This window comes from Rhinopithecus bieti, unplaced genomic scaffold, assembly GCF_001698545.2.
Source record: "Rhinopithecus bieti isolate Rb0 unplaced genomic scaffold, ASM169854v2 scaffold_27781, whole genome shotgun sequence".
Taxonomy (NCBI): domain Eukaryota; kingdom Metazoa; phylum Chordata; class Mammalia; order Primates; family Cercopithecidae; genus Rhinopithecus; species Rhinopithecus bieti.
In genome coordinates this window covers 1,248,892-1,274,105 of record NW_016812388.1, presented here as the reverse complement: position 1 = coordinate 1,274,105, position 25,214 = coordinate 1,248,892, and the positions used below count along the sequence as shown (strand labels likewise).

The 25,214-nt window shown below is 46.0% G+C and overlaps 1 protein-coding gene across 1 annotated transcript in view; it reads right to left on the bottom strand.

Annotated features, from left to right (window-relative positions):
* The window catches only part of GLDN (gliomedin), a 68,062-nt gene that overhangs the window by 11,187 nt on the left and 31,661 nt on the right, over positions 1-25,214 (bottom strand). Inside the window, exons 2-5 of the mRNA XM_017896208.1 lie at positions 16,902-16,953; positions 10,912-10,929; positions 10,472-10,578; position 10,309 (exon numbers count right to left, since the gene is read on the bottom strand). Coding sequence (XP_017751697.1) covers position 10,309; positions 10,472-10,578; positions 10,912-10,929; positions 16,902-16,953 — 178 coding nt within the window. The remainder of the gene's footprint in view (positions 1-10,308; positions 10,310-10,471; positions 10,579-10,911; positions 10,930-16,901; positions 16,954-25,214) is intronic.

Genomic DNA, 25,214 nt, shown 5'->3' with positions numbered 1-25,214 from the left:
AGCAACAGTGGAAAGAAGGTAAGGAAGGCCTAATGAGAAGTCTGCAACCATGATGCTCAGAGGCGTGTGTCTGCTGCCATAATAGTGAGTGTTAAACACATTATTTAGTTTATTCCTAACAACATATTAGAGTGGTAGGCTTGGCAGTCATCCTTACTCTCATTTTATAGATGTTGAAACTAAGGCCTACAGTGGTTATGACAGATGCTGCCAAGTCAGAGCAGCAAAGCACCTCTGATTCCATCTCCAATGCCCTTTTCTGTGACATTCCAATGCAAAATACTTTCAATCACAATAGCAAAACAGGTAAAGTTGCTTTAGGACAACCATTAATAGGGATGGTGAACAAAAGGTAGTGGGTGAAATTTCTGCCTCTGTTCACAGGGAGCTATGACTACCAGAATTGCTGTCCTCCCACATTGCTAGAAACCAAAGTCTAAGTAACAGCTTGTGTCAGCCTTGAACCCTGAGCAGTGAAAGCACCCTTGGATTGTCCCAGTTCACTGCTGGGAGGTAGTTCCCAGTGGCACAGGGAGGAGGATCTCAAATAGCCTGTCAATCTCACTAAGTTGAGGGGCCAAAAACCAGAGTTTGGGGAGATGGAGATGGCTAGAATTGGCAAGCTAGAAGAGCAGAAAGGAGACAGCTGTGTGAGAGAGCCCTGTGGATCTGCAGAGGGCTCTCTTGAACCTGTGACTGAGGGATGACTTCCACACATGAGGGAATTCCAGAGCGCTGGGAAAGGAATTCACACACTGTTCGCTATAAAATTCTCAGGGCTCACACAGCAAAAAGTTCTCATTCCCACGGCCAACATGGAGAAATCTCATCAAATACTGAAATACTGGGTAGAGTCCTTGAAAAAGTCTAGTTTTAGTAGTGGGGCTAAATTAGCCCCAGGTTAAAGGCTGTGGTGGACCCCATCATTACAAAGTTTCAACACAAGTTTCTAAAGGATCAAACCTATCTGCCAGTGATTTAACTGTCTGACTCTCTACCTGCTGAGAGTCCAAAATTTGAATCATTCAGTTCGTTTAACTCAGCATATTAGCAATTTAAGCAAGAAAAAGTATATGATCATCTCAAGGATATAGAAAAGGCATTTGATACAATTCAGCACCCATTCTTGATTTGTCAACAAAGTGGGAATAGAAGAGAACTTCCTCAGTCTGGAAAAGGGCATTTACAAAAAAACCTACAGCTAACATCGTCCTTAATGGTGAAAGACTGAATGTTTTCTCCCTAATATCAGAAAGAAGGTGATGGTATCTAATCTCATCACTTTTATTTAACATCCTACTGGAGGTCCTAGCCAGTGCAATAATGCAAGGAAAAATAACTCAAAGGCATACAGATTGAAAAGGATGAAGACTGTTTGCAGATGTCATGATTGTTTACATAGAAAATCTCAAGGAATCTGTAAAAAGGCTACTAGAACTCTTGAGTATACAGTTATATAGGGTTCTTGAGAGGGGAAGTTATTATCTAATATTGCACAAAGCTATTGCCAGATATGGATCAATTACCATGATACCCTATCTCAGAGAGTATGTGCTCATTTTAACAACCGCCCCTTGGAGATATTGCTTAACAGAGGTATTGCCCATGTGGCAGAGATTTCAGTGATGGGGAAGTGAGCATCTCACAATACCCCACAGTTCATATCCAAGTGCCCTGCTGTACCACCAGATTAATTATTCCCTAAAACAGCGATTCCCAACCTTTTTGGCACCAGAGACTAGTTTCGTGGAAGACAATTTTTCCATAGACTGGGGTGTGGGGAGGGATAGTTTTGGGATGATTCAAATGTATTACGTTTATTGTGAATTTTATTTCTAATATTACATTGTAATATGTAACAAAATAATTATACAATTCACTATAATGTAGAATTACTGGGAGCCCTGAGCTTGTTTTCATGCAACTAGACAGTCGCATCTGGGGGTGATGGGAGACAGTGACAGATCATTAGGCATTAGATTCTCAATAGGGTTTGTACTCCTGTGAGAATCTAATGCTGCTGCTGATCTGAAGGGAGCTCAGGCGGTAATGTGAGCACTGGAGAGTGGCTGTAAATACAGGTGAAGCTTCGCTCAATCATCTGCCACTCACCTCCTGCTGTATGGCCCAGTTCCTAACAGGTCATGGACTGATATGGGTCCGGGTGTTGGGGACCCCTACCCTAAAACATAAACCTGGAGCTCTTAGCACCTTTCATTTACCCCAGAGCAGTAATAAATATTCAAAATGGTTTCTGCTCTTCCATATTCATGTTCATATTCCATATTCAGGGAAGTGTCCGCAGACTATTCTAAGGACGACAGCAGTGCATGACAAAGCCTCAAAGTATTGATCACTGTTAGAAGAAAACTGTAGTGAACAAAAAAAATTTGCTAGATTTCAACCAACCAATAAAAAAAAAAAATCTTAGTGAAAACCATGAAATTCAGCTACAGCTGGGAGTCAGAAGTCCCAGGGTCCTCACCACTGCCAGTGGTAAGCTTGGGCGGCGGCTGCCTGTGCAGTGGAGCTGGGGGAGCACAGTAGAAGAGGATGTGAAGAGGAGCAGGGGATCCCTCCATTGTCAGCGGTGGCTCTGCCATGGATGCAGTGATATAGGGGTCAAATCATGCCTCTTTGGGGGATCATGGCTCGTAATACCTCCCTCACAATAGCACCAAACACCCATTGCACTGGCTGCTCCCAGCACTCAGTCATCAGGACATCCAAGTGGAAAGTGGTTCACTCACTTGAGAAGAGCCCTTCTGCCAGGCCCTCTGTGTGAGAAGACATTCTTTTGTCAGTGTTTTAAATAGGCAATTTGGCACATCATCTGAAGGAGACAAAAGACAGGGCATTGCCAAAGAGTCCAGCCCGCACAATGCACCAAGTGTAACTGACACCTTCAAAAGTTTTCACGTGACCAAGATTTAGCAGTGCTCAGGGAAATGGTATCTGCTGGTTACTGCAGGGATATCTTCTTCAGGCATTTATTCTAGTCACAAACAGCCTTCTGCATCATCATCTTATTTCCCCTTCCTTTCTTTTCTTTCTTCCTCTTATGTCTTTTCTTTTCTTTCTCGGAAAGGCCGTATGTGAAATAGGGGGCAGCTGTTGTAATGCGCCCCCCACAGGGGCAGGTATTAAACGCTATTCAAGGCCTTTGCTTGAGGCTGCATTTTGACTCTAGTTGGGAAATGCATGATCATTTTATAGCTTTCATTAAGAAAGGGTTGGGGGACATTTTGTCTGCATAGAGTCTGCCTTTGCCCTCTTGTCCACCATAGCTCTGACAAAGCATCCCCTTGTCTTTGTTGGTAAAATTGCCCTGGCTGTGCTTTCGCTGTGGTATGTCAGAAATTAAATACCATCTAATCGCGATTCACTATCAGGAACCTGTGTGTGGCATTTTCTGCCCTGCCCTGTCCCAGGGAAGGTCAGGGATGCCAGCCGTGCACAGTGACACTATGACACTATGTGATGTGGACCCCTGGCTGGCTTTGAGTCGGCACCTTCTGCCAGAGAAGAAAGGCCAGACTCTGCCTGCCTAACTTGTGCTAGGAGCGGCTCTCTACTGTTTTTCTCTGGTGTCGCCCACTCAAAACAGTTTCATCAGCATTCGGGTTTGGAGTTGTGTGATATCTCGAGACTGAGGTCAACTCTCATCTTCACAGCACGGGGTGAGGGAGGATGTTTTATTTTCAGCAGTATCATCTGTTGCTAAGGCGGGGAAAAGGGGCGAGAGGGTGTCACACAAAACCCAGTCCCGAGACACGAATATGGAGGAGGGCTTTCATTTCTGTTTTTATGAGAATTTGACTTTTAGAGAAGATACTGCAGCATTAACTCTTAAGTGAGAAAATGAGAGGCAGCTGGAAGGAAAGAAACTGCTTTTGAGGCAATGGAACGTCAGACTTCGTAGAAGATGCTGGTTGCACAATTGACAACATTTAGGTTTCTTTCAGTTCTGACCCTTTTCTTCAGATCTAAGTTGGTGTTTCCAAGTGAACACAGAACACTTCCACTTAGATTTCCTTTTGGTTTAAAATAAAGTTTCTCCTTCCCCACTTTTGAAAACAACAATAATAGCTAACCCCAGTATAGCACTTACAATGTGTCAAGCCCTCTTTCTAAGCACTTTGTGTATATTAACTCATTTAATCTTCCTAACAACACTATGAGATTAATATTATTATTATTCCCATTTTACAAATAAGGAAATTGTGGCACAAAGTGATAACTTGCCCAGGGGCATACAGCTCGTAAGCGGAAGAGCCGGGACACAAATCATGGGGCTCCAGCTCTGGCTCTGAGCTATTCCACCATCATTCTTAGCTTTTCTAAGGTCAGAACCTGAGAAGCTTTGATGTGTCAGTCTCCTGGAAGCAACTGTTAGGCTACAGAGCTTAAACTCTGGCTTCATCAGGATAGTCTTATAATGGCTCCTTGTTGCCTCCTGCGTATGTGGAGCTGAACCCTCTGACCTTACTTTGAAGACCATTACCCTGTAGTCCTACCCCAGTCTAGCCAGGATCCCCACTAGCACCCAGGGGTGGCCTCATAACCTGTGAGCCTAGGCCTTTCTGTTCTCTCCCTGCGGTTAATGCTGCTGCAGTATCTTCTGTAAAAATCAAATTCTCATAAAAAAAAAAAAAACAGAAATGAAAGCCTTCCTTCTTATTCGTGTCTTGGGACTGGGCCCCATTCCCCAGCCTTTCCCACCGCTCCTTTACTTATTTCCAAGGTGCTGATCACTCTTCTCTCTCTTGTCCTTTATGCTTCGTTCTACTGCACAATCTGTCCTCTACACACGGTCCTATTTGCTCATCTTCTGCACAGGGGAGTTTGACTTTTTCTTCTGGCAGTATTGCCTACTGTGAAGTATAAAGCAGTCTTCCAACCAGAATTAGTAGTTACTGAGTACCTGCTGTTGCACGATATATCTTCTCTTTCAACTGGATTGTAAGCCCTTATATACAGACACGATGTTCTAGTCTTCTCATTCATTCATTCATGCATTCATTAATTCATTCTTCATTCATCAATTATTTATTGGGTCTTAGCTGGGCCCTAGCTAAGAGATGTGATGAATAATAAAATCTATAAAACATAGACCCTGCCTTCATTGACAAACACTATAGTGGACTATTTAAAACCAGAAACCATATTAGAGTTGTCATAACCCAACCTCTTCTGGCTACAGATGAGGAGGACAAGGCCTCATCTTGGAGTGACTTGCCCAGGGCCTCAGGGCCAGTAAGGGATAAAGGCAAGAGCTCCTAGAACTCCTTCCACTATTCCCCTCTGCCTTGAAGGCAGGAAACAAGAGGGACAAAATCAACTGTCTCTGACTGGCAGGTTATACTCATTGAACTGTGTGTTCTCAACAATGTCCTACAGGCCTCTCTGAAAGGCTGGAAGCCTCCCAGCCCTCCCAGGAAGACTCAGCCTTGAAGCTCAGGTTGGAGGGTGTCTGAAGCCCTATATTCTCAATCATTAACTGCACCAGCGCTCAGGGCCCAGGCTTCCTTCCTGTTTGCTCCTGCTCTTTGGCACCTCCTATAACCCTGCTCTCACAACAGGGCCCAAGCCCCTTGAGCACGGAAGTTGAGTGTCACTGTGGTTAAGAGCAGGGGTCCAGAAGTCAGAGAAACCTGGATTCAAGTCCTGCCTCCTTCACTTATTAGCTTTTGATATTACACAAGTTATATCCAATAATTCAACAATGAATTTATTGAGCTCCTTGGCTGTGTGTTCCAGGCACTGAAGGTAGGAACTAAGCAAGAGAGACATGGCTAAGCTCTGACAGGCCTCACATTCTGCTTGGGGAGTCAGCCCATCAGCATAACAGCAAATAATCCCCATGGAGTGATTTCAGGGAGGGATATTTCAATTGATTCCGATTGGGGGAGTCAGACCATTAGCACAACAGCAAATAATCACCAGGGGATGATTTCAGGGAGGGATCAATATTTTAATTGATCCCACTTGGGAGGTCGTACCATTAGCGCAATAACAAATAATCACCATGGGTCGATTTCAGGGAAAGATCAATAATTTGATTGATTCTACTTGGGGAGTCAGACCCTCAGTGCAGCAACAAATAATCACCATGGGGTGATTTCAGGAAGAGGTCAATATTTCAAAAGAGCAGGGGATGTGACAGAGTAGGTGAGACAGGGGCTAGACACAGAGGCCAGGGATGATGATGTACATGAGGTGATATCTGAGTTAAGACCTGCACCATGGGAAGACAGGGGAAGTCAGGGAGAGGGCATTCTGGGCAGTGGGCACAGGCCACTATGCCCTAGTCCCATCCCAATCTACTCTGGGTCCCTAGCGGTACTCATGCTAAGGTCCTGGGGCAAGGGTGGGCTTGGCCTGTTTGAGAAAGACAGAAGTATCTCCATCTGGAAAAAATATGGCTAACGAAAGTATTCATGCCCTTGGGTTGTTGTGAGGACTAGATGAGTTGAGTGTATGGAGACCTTAGTGGAGTGTCTGGCAGTAAATGCTGGCTGCGTATTATGGTTCCGAAGGTTGTTGCCAGAAGGCACACCCCACCCTAACTGGGTCCCTAACTCTGTGGAACACAGGCCTTTTTTCCTTTTCTTCGAAACAACACTTGTTTCCTCTTTGTGGAATGCACTCCCACACCTCTCCTACCCCACCCCTGCCTGGTAAACCACGAATGATCCTTTAACTCTCAGTTTAAATGACAGTCCTTCCTTCTCTACAGTCACAGCAATGGCCTGGCAAGTTGCATACCCACGTGAGGACCTGCAGGGCCATCCTGGGAGCTGGCTGCTTATCCAAAGGTCTGGAAAGGCCTGGGGCCAGCCTCCAACCTCGCCTGACTGTATGACCCCACCCTCTGTGTGCACCGGGCCCTCCCTTCATATCTGGCCAAAGCTGTTATCTCCCTGCCCTCCCTCTCTATCACTGTACCTCAGAGCACCTTGTTCTTCCCTTCAAACACACGTCTCATGTTGAGATGGTAGGTGGATGTGACTGTCGACTATGGATATTGGCCTCTCCACCAAAGATGGAAAGTTCCAGAACAGTGTCTGTGTCTTTTGTGGTTCCCCAACAGCACTCGACGTCTGTTGAATAAGTATTTGTTGATGAATGTCCCCACCCTCTCCTGGTGCTCCTCTTGCTGCTTAGTCCCCTGCTCAGTCTCCTTTGCTGACTCGTCCCCTTCTACTTGGTCACTTGAGGTTGGAGCTTCTCAGGGATGAAACCCAGCCCCTCCTCTCCTGCCAGGCTCTCTCCCTAAGTGACCTCATCCCCTGCCCACATGCCCAGGTACCTCGATGACTCTCTGATATATATTTCTCACCCCAGACCTCCTCCGACTACAGACCTGTTTTCCAAGGCCACCATCCCACCTCCTCCTGGATACCTCAGGGCATCTGAAACTCAGCACATCCCATGCAGAGTCCACGATTGTCCCTTTAGATCTGAGTTGAGTGCGGGGCTGCCCGCCTCAGGCAGGAGCAGCTCATCCATCCATCCAGTCGAGCATGACAGCAACCTCAGAGTCAGTCTTGGTGCCTCCCTGACCCCCTAACTCCCTGTATCTACTGTCCACTAGGAACTGCTGGCTTCACCCCTAGATATCACTTACCCCTGTGGGTCTTTCCACCCCTGCCCACTGTCCCCCGCCTACGGAGGCCATCTCCCGGCTTCTACTCTGGCTCACTCACCTGCTGGTTCCAGTGCGCTCTCCACGCAACAGCCACAGTGGCATTTAGAGAGGCAGATCTGATCCCATCAGTCTCTCCCACCTGACAACCCTCTGGGGCTTCTCATGGCCCTCAGAAGGAACCCTGTTCCCCTCAGTGGCCCTGCTGCCTCTGGTCCCTCCTCCCTATCTGTTTCCTGCAAATGCTGGGTAGGAAGGGACTCTGTCCCAGGGCTCAGGAGTGGGTGAGGAGGGAAAGTGCAGCCTCGGGGCCTCAGCAGGGTTAACAGGACAGTGTGGCTCTTGCTCTGCAGCCTGAGCTGGCCCATGAAGTGAGTGACCGCATCGAGCTGGGTTCTTCAGATAGCCTTTGGTGGCTAGTCTCCCAGTTCCCCTGGCCTGGGACAATGGACTCCGACTCCTTGTGGGGGCCTTGTGGGGGCCTCGGGGACTCAATTTCCACTCTCAGTATGAGTGGAGGCTTCACGGTCTAACGCTGCCGACTCCCAGATGCCTTACTCTCTGGGATACTGCTGTAGAGAAGGGGGTCTTTGCTGCAGTTCCTATGAGATCTCCCAGAAACCAAGGATTGGGGTCACCCTCCAGTGACAAACAGGATCCAACACCTTCTGCCTTCTCTGCTGCTGTCCTCTGCTCCAGCCTCTTCCCTTCCCTCCTATAGCCTCTCAGCACAGCTGTCGGGCCATCCTCTCATCCATATGTCAGGCATAGCACTGTTCCACTTCACATCCTCCCTGTTTTGCTCTGAGTACAAACCACAGTTCTTGAAATGCCCAGGGCTGACCTGATTTGGCCTGATTACCTCTCCGATCTCAACTAGATTAGGTAAGCCAGTCATCCCTTCTGTCCAGCTGCCCTGGCCTCCTTGCTGATCCTCAAACTGTCCAGGTACCCTGGTGACTTACACGCTCTGCCCAGAGCCCTCTGCCCCAGAAACCCTGAGACTCTCTTTTACCTCCTCCTGGTATTTGCTCAAAGGCCCCTTCTTAGGGAGGTCTTACTGGCCTCCCAATCTAAATGTACCACCTCTAACCCCACTTAAACTTCCTACCCCTTTCTATGATATTTTTTCTCCTTACCATTTATCACCATGGACCAGACCGTATATTTTGTTTATCTTATTGACTATCCATCTCTCCCAACTAGAATGTAAGCCTTGTGAAGGTGGAGGAGGGCAGACATAAAATTATTATTTCTGAATCTCCAGCATCTAGAATGGTACCTGCCACACAAATATGTGCTCCATAAATGAATGCACTTTTTCTTTTCTGTACTCCCTGGGTTGCAGACTGCATGCAAAGCACATCCTCAAGGCCAGGGATCTGTCTCAAGCCGTTTTGAAAACCACCCCTTTCCTAGGTGCCCCACACCCAGCTCTAGCAGGGTGCCCTCCTGCCCTTGAGTCTGCCCTCATCATGCCCGTTGATGAGGCCTCAGGACTGAATCACATTTTTGGAGTCTTCCTGGGATAAGCTAATAGGCATCATTATTCTACAGCGATGCTCATGTATAATTATAATTATTATCCTATATGAACGATCCATTGCTGCTCAGTAATTCCAATGGTAATTACTGGCCTTCTGAGAACTGAGCTGGCTTGGACGGTGTGTGCCCATTTTCTCTGAAGCTGCCCTCTGGAACACAAGCAGGTAGGCACTGCCAAGTGGCAGAGGTGCTCAACAATTTTTCCCTCTCCACTGGCCCTTACTTCAATTGCTAATGAGAATAAGAGTGGAGGTGACCAAAGGAGTAATTGCTGTCTGGAAGAAGTTTCTACCATTTCTTCTAGTCCAGGGCAAGTCCAAGTGAGTTTGGGTAGCAGAGCCAAGAGGTTGAAAATGAGACGGTGCAGTGGAGTCTCTGGCTGAAAACAACCTCCCTGCCCTCTCAGCAGTGGCCTTGATGGGTGGCTGAGAGCCAGGCCTTCATAGGAGCCTCCTGAGTAGTTTTTTACCCTCTGTCCTTGAGCTCCCAACACACCATGTGCTAGCTTTCTTCAGGTGGATCTGCCCTGGGGATCCCAGGACTGGGGCTCACAGCCCTGCAGAATCTTCCCCTCTGTGCCCCAGCCTCCTGCCAGGCCCTGCACCAGCCCCCACTTCTTACTGCTCCCTGGGCACATCTGATGCCTTGGTGCTTCTGGGCCTTTGCTCCAGTGGTGGCACGGTCCTGCTCGTAACAGCACAGGAAGCTCCTCCGAGTTGCCAGCCATATCTTCATAGTTATCCTGTAGCCCCTGAAGAGGGGACCCTTTGAGCTGAGTGCCAGCCTCAGGGACGCCGGGATGCTGCATTTTCACTCAAGCAGTTTGAGCTATTCCTCTAGCCAAGAAAAGCTTTACCAGCGGCCAACATCAGTTCATTGATTTTCAACCAAACACAGATTCACTAGGCAGGAGGAGGCAATAGAGGGCAAGGTAGGAGCTGAGGCTCGAAAGAGCATGTGCCAGCACCAGCTGTCACACGGCCCACAGAGTGCCCCTCCCAGGGCGGTGGGCTCCTGCTCCTTCCACCTCCCGTCTGCAGAAGGGAGTCAGTTCCCAGGAGACGGCTTCTCCAGTTTGAAAGAAACATCTGTCAAGGTGGGACCAAGAAGCATACCCTTGGTATCCCAGAACACAATGGCTTCTAGGTAAGAGTTAAACCGGTCTTAAACTGTGCAGGGATGAAGCACCTTACCCCTGCTGCACACAGCTTTAGTCAACCCAAATGCAATCATGGAGATAAACAACAGGGAAATTAATTAGAAAAGTTGCCAAAATACCCATTTTCCTCTTTTTCCATTTGCTCCTTTTTCTCCTTTTGGGCCCTGAGGCCCAGGCTGTCCATCTGATCCATTGTGTCCTGGCAACCCGCCAGCTCCTGGAGGTCCTACATCAAAACACAGAAACAGGGACATTAACAACAACAACAAAAAATATTCTTCACTGAAGTTACTGTAATTTCCTTTACCAATGAAACTGAGCAGGCATCAATACCTTTTCCACATCCTCTCCCACTTCTTCCCTTCCTTCTCTGGCTAAAGCAGTGCCAGGTAGGGGAATGGTGATGGCACTGCCTCAGGTGAGGGGCACAAAGAAGGAGACACACAGCCAGGACTGCCTCCAGGCTCTTGCCCTCCCCTCATCTGTCCCATCAGAGAGATCCTAGGGGTCTGGCCACCCACAGCCTCCCCTTAAACTAGAAAAGTCCAAGGGCTCTTACCTGGTGGTCCAGGAGGTCCTACAACAGAAAAAAAATTTAGATGAGAAACCATGGGTGGAAGAAAGAGAAACCAGCACCGAACCCAGAAAACAAAGATCACCCCCGACCTTCGAATCTCCTAATTATCTACTGACCCTAAGCAACGGATTCTACACCTTGTATTTAGAACTCATTATATTTGGCCAAAAGACCCTTCCTTTAAAGCAATTTGACAAAGACCCATTTGCTAATCAAACCACATTTGCTTGTTTCAATGAACCAAGATTAACTTCTGAGCTGTCCTCACTGTAGATTCATAAATTAGTCATCTCTCAAGCAGTCAACCTAATAAACGGAGGGCCAGTAACAATACTGGTGGCCATGAATGCAGCCGTAGCACAGGGAGTTAGCAAATGATGGTGCTGTCATTGTGGGGCTGAGATTTGGCTGTCCCAGGAGGCCTCCAAGTGCTCTCATCTAGCTGGCTTGTCTCATCTGAGCCACTTGGGGGGGAGTCGGGAGTAAAAGCTGGCTGGCTAGGTTTCTCTTTTGTTACATGAACTAGCCTGAGGAAAACTGAGAGCCCAGATCAGGTAACACATACCTTCCTTAGCGTGTAATTACCCAAGGATCTAAGGGGTTCAGATGAATCCAAATTGATTTTGCTCCCACAAATAGGGGTGTCTTATTGTTGACTATTCTATTTGAGTACTCAGACAAGCTAATGAGGTTGTAACATGAGCAGTTGAATTCCTTTTGTTTCTTTTTTTCTGGAGACGGAGTCTCACTCTGTCGTCCAGGCTGGAGTGCACTGGCGCCATCTCAGCTCACTGCAAGCTCCACCTCCCGGGTTCTCACCATTCTCCTGCCTCAGCCTTCTGAGTAGCTGGGACTATAGGCACCTGCCACCATACCCGGCTAACTTTTTTTTTGTATGTTTAGTAGAGACAGAGTTTCACCGTGTTAGCCAGGATGGTCTCGATCTCCTGACCTCGTGATCTGCCCACCTCTTTAGACCACATATAATGATTACCAATATTGGAATGGCGAGGTCTTTCTATAAATCTAAGCCTGTGACCATTCACAAAACAAGCATTAACTAAGCAGTTACTATGTGCATCAAACTCCACCAAGAAATCCTGGTCCCTGTATCTGTTGTGTTCACAGTCTATGTGGGGAAGATGGACTCTTTGAAATCATAACGCGGTATGAGAGAGCTACAGTGAAGTGTTCACTCCCATACCCCTGACAAAGGGTACTGGGGAAGTGTGGGCACGCAGTGGTCTGAGAAGGCATCTCAAGAAGATGATCCTGGAGCCATGACATTGAAGAAATGGGGCTTAAGATGGTAGCAGATGAGGTCTGACATTCCATGAAGGGGCCACCAGGAGTACAGGTACAGAGGTGGGGACTTACAAGATTCAAGGTGGGAGGAAGTTAGAGGACTGGTCAAGTGTGTAGAGATGAGGCTGAAGAAGGACCTGTGTATGGTGGGTGGCAGAAGCACTTGAATGTCAAGCCAGGAGATGTAGATGGTATCTGTGAGGCAGGAGGGAGCCATGGGAGGTTCTTAGGCAGGGGGATGATGCTGTGAAAGCAGTGTGGGTTTGATAGCCTCTTTGTAGCTGGAAGATGGATAGAACTAGGTGCCATAAGACGAGAGAGATAGTGACACAGAGACAGGAAGAGGGACATGGAGGATGGGCATTGCAGAAAAAAAAACCCTAGGGGATCTTTGTAGTTAAACTTGGTGACAAGGTTGTGTATAAATGAGCTGACTGTAGAATTGTAGAGAAAGCTAGACATTCAAGAGGTATTTCAGCAGAATGAGCAAGAATCCACATCTGATTGGGTAGGAGACAAAGGAGGAGGACTTTTAGACAACAGGGGGCCGGCAATATAGATGGATAGAGGCTATTTTGACTGGCGTGGGGATTCTTGGGAGAAATAGGTGTTTGAGGATATGCTTTCAATACATAACAGCCCTACTCTGGGCAAAAATGGCTGGCTAAGACGGCACCACATCCTCTAGGGTCAGTACAGCCTGTGTCTCCATGACTTTACCACCAGATGGCGCACACATACCGGGAAGGGGGTGATGTGGCCAGTTAACAGAGGTCAGAGGAAATCAATTAATCATCGTTCCCGACGACAGAGGGAGCCAAATTCGGATATAGAGATTGGTGGAAGGAATAATTTGACTGTAAGACACAAGACTTGCCTGTACACAGTAGGTTTCAAGAGTTCCCACGACAGTGTAATAACCATGCCCATGCATCAGTACTGTTGGTGAGAGCTCCCGGCTGAAGCTGTATATTCAGGACATATTAGCCGTGGCCAAGGCTGTAACTATGGTGATTAGATTAGGGTGTCCTGTAAGAGCTCCACTGACGCCCTATGGATAGAGTTCCTCTCATATGAATCCACAGAACTGCCTGCAATGCCTATTAAAATGCAGATACCCAGGCCCCATCTGGGGTTCCTAATTCAGTTTGGATTTAGAGTGAGGCCCAAGAATCTGCATTTTCACCAAGCATCATAGGCGACTGGAATGCATGTGGACATGGGCCCTCTGATGTGGTGTGAAATTTTTCCGGGAAAAGAATCAGTCACCATCAGTAGATCCTTAGAGGGGTTCTTGACCCTAAAAAGGTTCAGAGCTACTAGTCTTAAGGCAAGAGTAAAAAGTCTGGGCTAGAATTGGGGATGGAAGAGCGGGAGGGCCACACCTCACCTGGGGAGAGACAAGTGAGATAAGAGGAACCAGGAAAGAGAGAGTTGTCAGAAGACACGTGGAGGAGGAAATCCAGCAGCTCTAATGCCTCACAGCTAGATGAGGAGAGAATTTCAGAAGAGAAAGGAAGACAGCCCCAGAGAGCTCAGCAGTCCAGGCAGACATAAAATGTGCTGAGGCATAGGGAGCTCTGGTGATGGCAGGATGCACCCCATCCCCTCAGAATACCAGCCTGGGTCTCCAGGGGCCTGACATCTGGAAGAGCTCCTACATGTGTCAAATAATGTCAAATGTCATGATGTTTGTCAACTGGGTGTTTAGAAAACTGTTTCTCAGCTCCTGACCCTTCTCCCTTTCTTGAATAGCACATCCTCGAGGAATGTGTGCAGACATCCATGTTCATGCTAATAGTGCACGCAGGGCTGGTGTCTGGGGCCTGCCACCCACGCAGGTGCATAGGGTTTCACCTCACAAGGGGGCTTCAGGTGTGGGCTTAATGCTCTGCGGTCACCATCTAGAAATTCCCAGTGATCTTGTCTTTGAATTTGTGTTTTGTAAGTGAAGTCCAACGGGTCAATAAAGTATGCACAGAGGGCTTGGTGGGGTCTCACCTCCCACCACCTTCCTAGGACATGCCACCTGCTCTCTTGCCCCATGATGTGTCCTCTGTACTCCTTGCCCCATCAGTAACTTCTGCCACCTTCCACCCTGGTAGGGGCTGGGGCACAAGTGCAGGAAAGGTGGGGCTGAGTAGTGCCCTGCATGCCTGAGTCACAAGGCAAGACCCCCCCGGTGCCTGTGAGGGTCGGTACTTGCCCCATAAGTATTCCATGCTTCGCGGAGTATGACATTAGGTAGCAGATAAAAACTCACACCAAAACAGGTCAAGACTGTGGAAGAAAGAAGAAAGCCTTTTTCCTGCTTCTTTTGGACAAGAAACCCTGCATTTCCATTTTGTACTGGGCCCTGCAGATTATGTAGCTCATGCTAACTGTACCCATCCCACACTCCTAACCAGAATCGATTAAAATTGGGTGGATGCTTGATAAGAGTTGAGCCACTTAGATATTTTCTTCCCCTTGAAATCTAAAATTGGCCCACAATGTTCCTAGTTATGTAAACTTGAGGCCTGTGATGGCCATGAACACCAAAAACAAATCAGTCTGCAGAGAGAAGTGCCAGTTCCAGTCAATTAGTGTTGGCTTTCTGGAACAGCAGAAAAGAATGCTATGAGGCTGTGCTCAGCAGCATTGATCCATGATTGATATTTGCCTAGGTACAGAATGAGAGAGTAGTGACACGTATCATAACTGGATTAGGGTCTCTTGGCTGCAAGGAGAATGTGTAGTGCTTCTGCCCCAATATGCAGTTCGGTAACGTGATGATTTAGATGTTTTCCAGCAGATACACATGAAGAGGATGCAGTGAGTGAAGAATAACCCAATAACATGGCTTCTTCAAGACACCTGCTCTCCCAGAAGATATGCTGCTGGGTTCCCAAGGAAATCTGGGCTCCAGAGTAAGATGCATGCAGAAAAGCATGTGTTGTTTGACAAACTCTGTACTAGCAAAAATAACTAATTTCTCTAGCTAGGGGATTACCCTCACAATCCACCTGAGATGTTAAAGGTTGCACAAAATCACATAGCATCTGTCCTGACTGCCATAGCAGCATAGCAGCAACAGCTGGGCAAGGAAGAGGGATGGGAGCCGGGTTACCTGGTCACAGCTGGACTAGCCTCAAGTTACGAGTACTGCTTTTTCAAAGATGAATCCAGTGGAAAGATAAATCTTGTTCCCAGTCCCCAAGCCCAGGTTCTGCTCTGGCACATCTTCCTGCCAGGCATCCTCTTAGGGCTCAAGACCAATCCTCTCTGTCCACCCTCTGAAGCTACCCAGTTCATTCCTGGGTCCTGTCACTCACCCTCCTGCCTACTACCCTGCCCCCAATCCAGGCCTCATGGTCTATCCCAAAGCATCCTCTCGCTTTGCAACTTGTACTTTTCACATCTAATTTTAATTGAAGAACTTTCTGTGTAAAAGGAGGCCCAATTTCAAGCTGGCATGAAAGGAGAAGGTGCTGGCTTTTGAAAAGCTTTTCAAAGTGCTAAAGAAAACCTACTCAACCCACTTCCAGCGCGGATGTCATCCCCCACTCCCTGCCAGTCTCTCCTAAGTGGTCTCAATAGCTCCGTCCCGTGCATTCACTGTACAGCCTGGCTCTCAGGTCTATCACTATTAAAAAAATAAAAAAGGAAGAGGCTTTTCCTGTGCCTCTCAACAGGCTTTTGTGCCTGTAATTCCATCCATCCATTTCTCTAGCACTCATTACTGTCGCATGTAACTCTGAAAAGGGACTTCCAGAGATGGAAGAAAGATGCTTAAGCTACAAGAGTTTCAGAATAAAGGACCAAGCTGTTCTGAAGATCTTTAATTTTCAGTGAGGGCCGGAATATGACTTGAGTTATTCAATTAGCATTTCCAAAGAAGCCACAGGATTATAGTTTTTCTCTCTGAGGCTAAAATAAGTGAATGAGAGTCAGACTTGGATTTGGGGTTCCTGAGGGGAGTTTCTTTCTTACCATCTCACCTCCGTTCACACACTCACATACCCACAGGTTTATTCACTCAGCAAACTCACATTGCACTCCTAATACAAGGCAGGTAATGAGAGGGAGGTGAGGGAAGTACTGTGGAAAAAGGCTAGGCTTCCTACAACATGATGCAAACTGTGCAGGGCTTCTCAACCCTGAGAAGCTCTAGCCCGGCCTCCCCAGAGGCTGCGACCATCAACTGAGAGATCCAGCAAAAGCTTCAGGTGGCTTCAGGTCTCATGGTCATGTTTTACAGTCAGAGAGGACGGCTGTAGCACTCCACGACATACAGTTTGGGCCACCACACCTGGCCAATCTGGCCAATAAGTACTTCTGATAAAAGAACTGTATCAATTAGCAAGGTCTTTTCCCTTCCTTTTTTTCCCCCTTTTAAAAACTAATGGGAATAAGAAGAACACCTATGGCTCTGGTTCCAGGTACCACACGTTTCTAATTACCCAAGTCCTAGTTATTTTCCATGGCTATATTTCTATGGCAATACTGAAAATATTATTTTTCATAATCTTATTACAATGAGTTTTCAACTTATTAAAAACATCTGGTAAAAGTAAACCAACATGTACTTTTATAACACAAAGTGTCCCTAGGTGTTCATTCTGCCACGGGCCTTCGGCGGTGCAAGTCCTTGTTGTGTGAGCGGCTCTGCTCAGCGGCCGGCCTACCTGTGAGGCAGATGCCCTTGGTGCTGTTGCACAGGTCCACCATCACTCGAATCTGCAGGGGAGAGAGGGTCATGAGAGCAGACAGTGGGCAGGAGGCCCTGGGCTCACCCTTTATTCAGACGAGCAGAAAGCAATCATAAAAAGTCACCAAGTAACTTTAGGAGAACTCGTGGAACTTCAAGCAAAACGCAGTGATATCCCACGTAGTGATGTTGCCGTCAACAATGAATCGCACACAATGGTGATTTCGTAAGATTACAATGGAGCTGAAAACCTCATTTGTCCAGTCACGGGATAATGTCTTGGTGCAATGCGTGACTTCGTGTTTGTGGTGATGCTGGTATAAACAAACCTACCACACTGCAGACTGTAAAAAGCATAGCACGTACAATTACGTATGGTACATAATACTTGATGATACGTGACTATTACTGCTTTATGCATTTACTATGTTATACTTTTCAAAATCTTTTTAAAAAGTTTCCAGCTGACATCTTGACTTCACCATATTTTGTATTGTTATTTTAGAGTGTACTCCTTCTACTTAGAAGAAAAAAGTTAACTGTAAAACAACCTCAGGCAGGTCTTCAGGAGGTATTCCGGAAGAAGGCACTGTTCTCACAGGAGATGACAGCTCCATGCATATTATTGCCCCTGGAGACCCTCCAGTGGGACAAAGATGTGGAGGTGGAACCCAGTGATATTGATGATCCTGAACCTGTGTAGGCCGAAGCTAACGTGTGAGTTTGTGTCTTCATTTTTTAACAAAAAAGCTTAAAAAGTGAAAAAACAAAACAAACAAAAAAAACCAAATTTTAAAAATAGAAAAAAAGCTTACATAATAAGGATATAAAGTATTTTTGTAGATCTGTACAATGTGTTTGTGTTTTAAGTGTTATTACGAGTCAAAAGGTAACAGAAATTAAAATTTTATAAAGTAAACATGTCACAGTAAGCTAAGGTTAACTTGTTAAAGAAAAATATATTAAAATAAATTTGGTGTAGCCTAAGTGTACAGTGTTTATAGAGTCTGCAGTGGTGCACAGCCATGTCCTGGGCCTCCACATTCACCCACCACTCACTCACTGACTCACCCAGAGCAACCCCAGTCCTGTAGCTCCATTCATGGTAAGTGTCCTATACAGGTGAGCCAATTTAAAACCTTTTTTTTTTTTTGAGATGGAGTCTCACTCTTTCGCCCAGGCTGGAGTGCAGTGGTGCGATCTCGGCTCGTTGCAAGCTCCACCTCCTGGATTTACGCCATTCTCCTGCCTCAGCCTCCCGAGTAGCTCGGGGCTACAGGTGCCTGCCACCTCGCCTGGCTAGTTTTTTGTATTTTTTAGTATAGACGGGGTTTCACCGTGTTAGCCAGGATGGTCTCGATCTCCTGACCTCGTGATCCGCCCGTCTCGGCCTCCCAAAGTACTGGGATTATAGGCTTGAGCCACTGTGCCCAGCCTTTAAATCTTTTATACTGTTGTTTTAGGGTACCTTTTCTATGTTTAGATACACAAATATTTACCATTGTGTCACAGATGCCTACAGCATTCAGTACTGTGACATGTTGTATAGGTTTGTAGCCCAGGAGTAATAGGCTCTACCATATAGCTGAGGTGTGCTGTAGGCGATAGCATCTAGTTTCGTGCAAGTACACACCATGATGTTTACACAACAAAATTGCCTAATGACACATTTCTTAGAATGTATCCCTGTGATTACATGACATATGACTGTAGTTAACACTTGAAAGAAACTCCTAAAAGATCTAAGAATATTTGCTGTCAGCAGCGTATCTATCAACATCATCAACAGAATTTCCTTGAATTTCTATGGAATTCTGACAGAGGATGACGAGAGAATTGCCAAATCCAACTTTCACCGCTGTCACAAGCCAGCCCCCACAGCATCTGAAGGGCTCAATTTGTGGGCCTGAATAAAAGGGGTGGTGAACCTAGTGGTTGGGAGGAAGCACCGACTAACTGGGTGAGCACAGATGAGGTACTTAACCTCTTGGAACTCTGATCTCCCCCTCTGAATAATAGAAGCAGCTGGCCTTGAGGATTGACCTGCTCGGTACCCGGCACGTGGAAACTGCACCTGGGTGGCAGTGATTCTCATGCCATATGGACACTTCCCACCGGATGACCACCTGTGGCAGATGGTCACTGCAGCATGGCATTAGCCTGATGTTTTCAAAACCACTGGGAATAAGGAAAACATCTGTCTGCCTCATACCCACTGTATACCCCTTCCCATTCTCCACACTGCTCCAATGAGCTTCAGAAAAAACAAATCTGTGCTAAATTCATAGGCTGATACTGAAAGATCTCTAAGATAAATGAAAAAAAATGCAAATATAGAGCAGCACATATAACATACTTTTGTTCATGTAAAACAGTGCTGCACGCAGAAATGTTTCTATATGCTTGTCTCTTGCTGCTTTTAAGATAATTTCTTGGTCTTTCCGGAATATTTCTGGAGATAGATCTAGAAAACCACAAGTGAGGGGGAAATGGAGGGCCAGGGTGGAAGGGAGCTGTACTAAACATGATACAGTCTTTGTCTTTTTCAACAATTTCACTGATTACTCTTTCCATTAAACTATTTTCAAAATGCCATGTTTTGATGTGAGGGGAAAATGATTTTGTCTTGTATCTAGATTTATTCTTTTTGTTAGGAGATCCAGAGGAAAACTCATATTGTATTTACTTTTTGTCGAGTACGTCAACAGCTATTTATTTCCTGTTTTAGAAACTTATTATGGAATATATCATACATATCACACATGAAGAAAATGTGAGCCTGATGTGGTGGATCATATCTGTAATCCCAGTGCTTTTTTTTTTTTGAGACGGAGTCTCACTCTGTCGCCCAGGCTGGAGTGCAGTGGCGCCATCTTGGTTCACTGCAAGCTCCGCCTCCCGGGTTCCCGCCATTCTCCTGCCTCAGCCTCCCGAGTAGCTGGGACTACAGGCGCCCGCCACACGCCCGGCTAATTTTTTGTATTTTTTAGTAGAGACGGGGTTTCACCGTGTTAGCCAGGATGGTCTCGATCTCCTGACCTCGTGATCTGCCCGTCTCGGCCTCCCAAAGTGCTGGGATTACAGGTGTGAGCCACCGCGCCCGGCAATCCCAGTGCTTTTTTAGGCCAAGGTGGGAAGATTGATTTGAGCCCAACCAGCCTGGGTAACATAGTAAGATCCTTTCTCTGTAAAAAAATGAGAAATTAGCTGGATGTAGTGGCGTGCACCTATAATCCCAGCTACTTAGGAGGCTGAGGCTGCAGTAAGCAGTGATCCCACCACTGCATTCCAGCCTGGGTGACAGAGCAAGACCCTGTCTCAAGAAAAATAAATAAATAAAAAAAGGAAAGGAAAGGAAAAGAAAGAAAAAAAATGTGTACAGATATTTAATGATAAATAATATGACAAACACATATATATGAAATGGAAGTTTACCAATGCCTTGGAAGACTTGCGGATGTCCCCTTAACCCCAATAGCTCTCTGAGTTGGAGTACACTTATCCATTTTATTCAGATAAGAAAAGAGAGGCTTAGAGAGATGCCATCATTTACTCAAAATCACACAGCTTGCTGGTAGAAGAATGGGACTCAACTCCAGGTTTCCTAATTCCAGGTCCACTCTACTTGTCTATTATGGCTCTGGTGATGATGTTAACATCACCAGACAGAAAAAAAAATGATTCACTGCCTTTAGTCATTTTCATAAAGGAATGTAATCAGCTGCACTAGAATAAAATTTATTGTCTTAAAAAACGTGTAATTGCCCATTGAAAGGACCAGAAAAGACTTCACAATGGCTTCATTTGTTGCCTGGGGGATCACAGCAGAAGGGGTGGTTGGAAACAACAGAAGCATCAATAGGGAAAATTAGCCTTTCTCTTTGGTACTAATCACTGATCTGGGGCAGGTGCAGCTTCTGTAAAAACTATGAAGCAATTTTCATTTGCTGACCTTTTGGTTTCATTTGTATGCTAAATGTCAATTTAGATATTTGCCAGTAAATTATGTTAATCTTTACTCAAGAATAGTCTTTTAATGAAATTGGGCTGTGTATATAAGATTGTATTGAGATGAAACATATGGTATATGAAAAGGTGTGGCCATAAAGTTAGAAACTTTTTTTTCTGGTCATAAGGATTAAAAATTGGAATGAAAATAAGAAAACTCCCAATTGAAAGTCACAAAATCTAGATGGTCAAATTAAGGAGTCATATTTGGCATAAAGAACCTCTTAAATCTTGAGGTAGGTCTTGAGAAGGTTGAAGCTGGAAGAGTCCTTAGAGGTCATTGTCCTGGGGTACTGGGCATGACCCATCCATGTTGTGGCGCTGCCCCCCAACCTTGTAGAGCATCTCCCAGTGCTCTCCCCCTCCCTGCTCATCACTGTCACTCTGCTCCAGTCACACTGGCCTCGTCGCTGGTCTTGGCTGTGCCTAGTGTTCTGTGGAGCACATCTTTACCTGGTGAGCTTCACTGATGCCTCAAGTCAGGCTTTCCCTGGCTCTCAGCTGAAGGGAGCCCAGGCCGCCACTCCCCATCACCTAATCTGGCCTTTTGTGTTTGTAGCACTTATCATTATTCAGTACAGTTGACCTTGAATGATATAGGTTTGCACTGTATGGGTCCACTTGTACACAAGCTTTTGTCAGTAAATACAGTCAGTTATCCATATGCACAGGTTCTGCACATGCAACCAAACATGGATCAAAAATACAGTATTTGAGGGATGCTAAACTCTCAGAAATGGGTGGCTGACTTTTCATATACTTGGGTTCCACAGGGCCAGCATCAGGAATTTGAATGTGTGCGGATTTTGGTATTCACAGGTGTCCTGGACCCAATCCCCCACAGATACTAAGGAATGACTGTATTCTCTTGCTTACATGTTTATTACCTACTCCTGCTCCCCAGAGAAAGGAAGCATTTTGAGAGCAGAAAAACTTCTTTGTTTTGTCTGCATCTCCTGTACTATGTTTTGAATATGTCCTCCCAAACGCATGTGTTGCAAACATAATCCCCAACATAACAGTGTTGGGAGGTGGGGCCTAAAGGAAGACATTTAGGTCTACAGAACCCCACCCTCATGAATGAATTAATGCTGATTATGAGAGGGCTTGAGTTCACTTTCTTGCCCTTTTGCCTTCTGCTGTGGAATGATGCAGGAAGAAGGCTCTCACTAGATTCTGGTCCCTCAATCTTGGACTTCCCAGCCTCCAGAATTATGAGAAATAAATTTCTGTTCATTATAAATTACCCAATCTGTATTTTTCCATTATAGCAGCACAAAAGAGACTAAGGCACCCTGTGTCTAGAATAGTGCCTGGTCCCAGGCCTAGAACTTCTCTGCTAAGGAGAAGGTTCAGGTGTGAAAACACATCAACAGTCTCCAAGGGAGAGTTTCCCTGAGAGAAGGTGACAGTAAATTGCTAATCAGTTCATGGTATGAGAATCTGGTGGTGCTGGGGAGAGGGTGGGTGAGGCACAGGAAAAAGTCCAATCCAGCCACGCTAGCATGGAGGACAGACTTGGTGGGAACGATGGGCTGTCAACCCAAGTGCAAGATAATAAACAGTAGCCCCGAGAGCTCAGGATGAACGCACTGTTGGCTATAAGCATCACTGAGGAGTGAGAATTATCTCCCAGAAGAAACACTGGGGCCCATCAGGTTCATCTCCCAGGTGGGAAGATCAATGCAGCAATGGACAGGGACACATTACATTGCATGAGGACTTGTTTTCAGCATTGAATGTTTGGTAGCTGCTATGGTTTGAATGTCCCTTCCAAAACTCATTTTGAAACTTCCCTGAATGTGGCAGTATTGAGAAATGGGCCTTTTTAAACGGTTAATGGATCATGAGGGCTCTGTCCTCAAGAATGGATTAATCCATTCATGGATTAGTGGGTTATCATGGTGGGGAAACTGGTGGCTTCACATGAAGAGAGAGTCCTGAATGAGCACACTTCAGTCCCTTGCTACGTGATGCTCTGTCTCACTTGGGACTCTTCAGAGACTCCTCACCAACAAGAAGGCTGTCACCAGATGCAGCCCATCAACCCTAGACTTCTCAGTCTCTATCACTGTAAAAAATAAATTCCTGGACAGACGCGGCAGCTCATGCCTATAGTCCCAGTGCTTTGGGAGGCCGAGGCAGGTGGATCACCTGAGGTCAGGAGTTCGAGACCAGCCTGACCAATATGGCAAAACCTTGTCTCTACTACAAATACAAAAAAATTAGCTGGGTATGGTGCCACACTCCTGTAATCCCAGCTACTTGGGAGGCTGAGGCAGGAGAATCACTTGAACCCATGAGGCAGAGGTTGCAGTGAGCTGAGATAGAGCCACTGTACTCCAGCCTGGGCAGCAGAGTGAGACTCCATGTTAAAAACAAAAATCCTTTTCTTATAAATTATCCAGTTTCAGGTATTCTGTTATAATAAACAGCAAGTGGACTAATACAATAGCATTAGGGGAAAAGATAGCACAAATGGGCCCTACTGGTAGCCTGACCAGATTTTCCAGTTTTTTTCTCTGAAAAGGGGTTCTCATTGGATTAGCAGAACTCTTGGGGATCTTCGCCAAGGTAGAGGCCCCAGGAGAAAAAGAACAGACTTCTTGCTAACCTGGCATCAGATGGCTTGAGCTTGTTTTAATTCAAACTAAAGAGAGATGGGACATAATTTGGCAGTATCTGTTAAAAAGAAAATGCTACAAATGAGGAACCCACCTGGAAGAGTATACAAGGATATCTGGACAAAAATGCTCAAAGCAACATTGTGTGGCAGAACATGCAAAGGCTCATCAATAAGGGTCTTGTTGAGCAAATTTTAAATGATGAGGTAGATCTATATGTGCTATTGGAAAGACAGCCTTGGCATGGTGTTAAGTGACAAAAGCAAAGTGCAGCCCAAGCCACACAATGCAACACAACTTTTTGGTTGAAAAAGAATCCCTAGATGTTTCTGTATACGTACACAGAAAAGCTGGGAGGTTCATGAACCCAACCAACTGATATTCTTCCTTCCCCCTAGAGACTGAGACTAGAGGACAAGAAGGGGATACTTTTTTTTTTTTTTTTTTTTTTTTTTTTTTTTTGAGACAGAGTCTTGCTCTGTCACCCAGGCTGGGGTATGGTGGCGCAATATCGGCTCACTGCAAGCTCCACCTCCTGGGTTCACACCATTCTCCTGCCTCAGCCTCCCGAGTAGTTGGGACTACAGGCACCCGCCACCATGCCTGGCTAATTTTTTGTATTTTTAGTAGAGACGGGGTTTCACTGTGTTAGCCAGGATGGTCTCGATCTCCTGACCTCGTGATCCACCTGCCTCGGCCTCCCAAAGTGCTGGGATTACAGGTGTGAGCCAGCCACTGTGCCCGGCCAGAAGGGGGATACTTAAAAAATTTTTTTTTTTAAATTTTTTGAGATGGAGTCTTGCTGTGTTGCCCAGGCTGGAGTGCAGTGGCACCAACTTGATTCACTGCAACCTCTGTCTCCCACGTTAAAGCAATTCTCCTGCCTCAGCCTCACATGTGGCTGGGATCACAGGCATGTACCACCACACCCAGCTCATTTTTGTGTTTTTAGTAGAGACAGGATTTCTCCATGTTGGCCAGGATGGTCTCGATCTCCTGACCTCAGGTGATCTGCCCACCTTGGCCTCCCAAAGTGTTGGGATTACAGGCGACTGTACCTGGCAGATTTCTTTTTTTAACTTTTTAATTTAGATGGTTTTAAAGGCATGTTGGAATAATAAGTGATTTTTTACTTTTCTGTGTTTTTAGTAATCCAGAGAGAATGGAAAGCATGTTAGTGTTGTGTGAACCCAAACATCACATTCTTACAACTACCCCCATCACTTGAAATTACTTGGACAGATCTCTGTTGTTTCTAGGCAAATGAATAGAATGAACTAGAACTCTTGTCTAGTCCAGTGATTTTCAAATTGCTCGTTAGCCATAAGACTTTTCTTTTTCTTATATAAGTACCAAATCCCAAAATATAAAGCAAATAAAAATGGAGCTGCTCTGGGTAAACAGGTGGGGTTGACTTTAGTTACTTGTCTGTAAAATGAGCGGGTTGGACATGACAGATGATTTTCAGACTCTGCTCCCATCAGAGGATGCTGGGTAGGAGGTGGTAAGAAACACTCAAGAGGATGTGGGGAGGAAGGATGAGAAAGCTGATGCCCAGAGAAGCCAGGGAGTAGCTGGTTTAGGCTCACCTAGCTGGCTTCCAGAGCTGAGACTATTTCCCCTTCATCTACCTTTTCTTTTTTTTTTTTTTTTTTTTT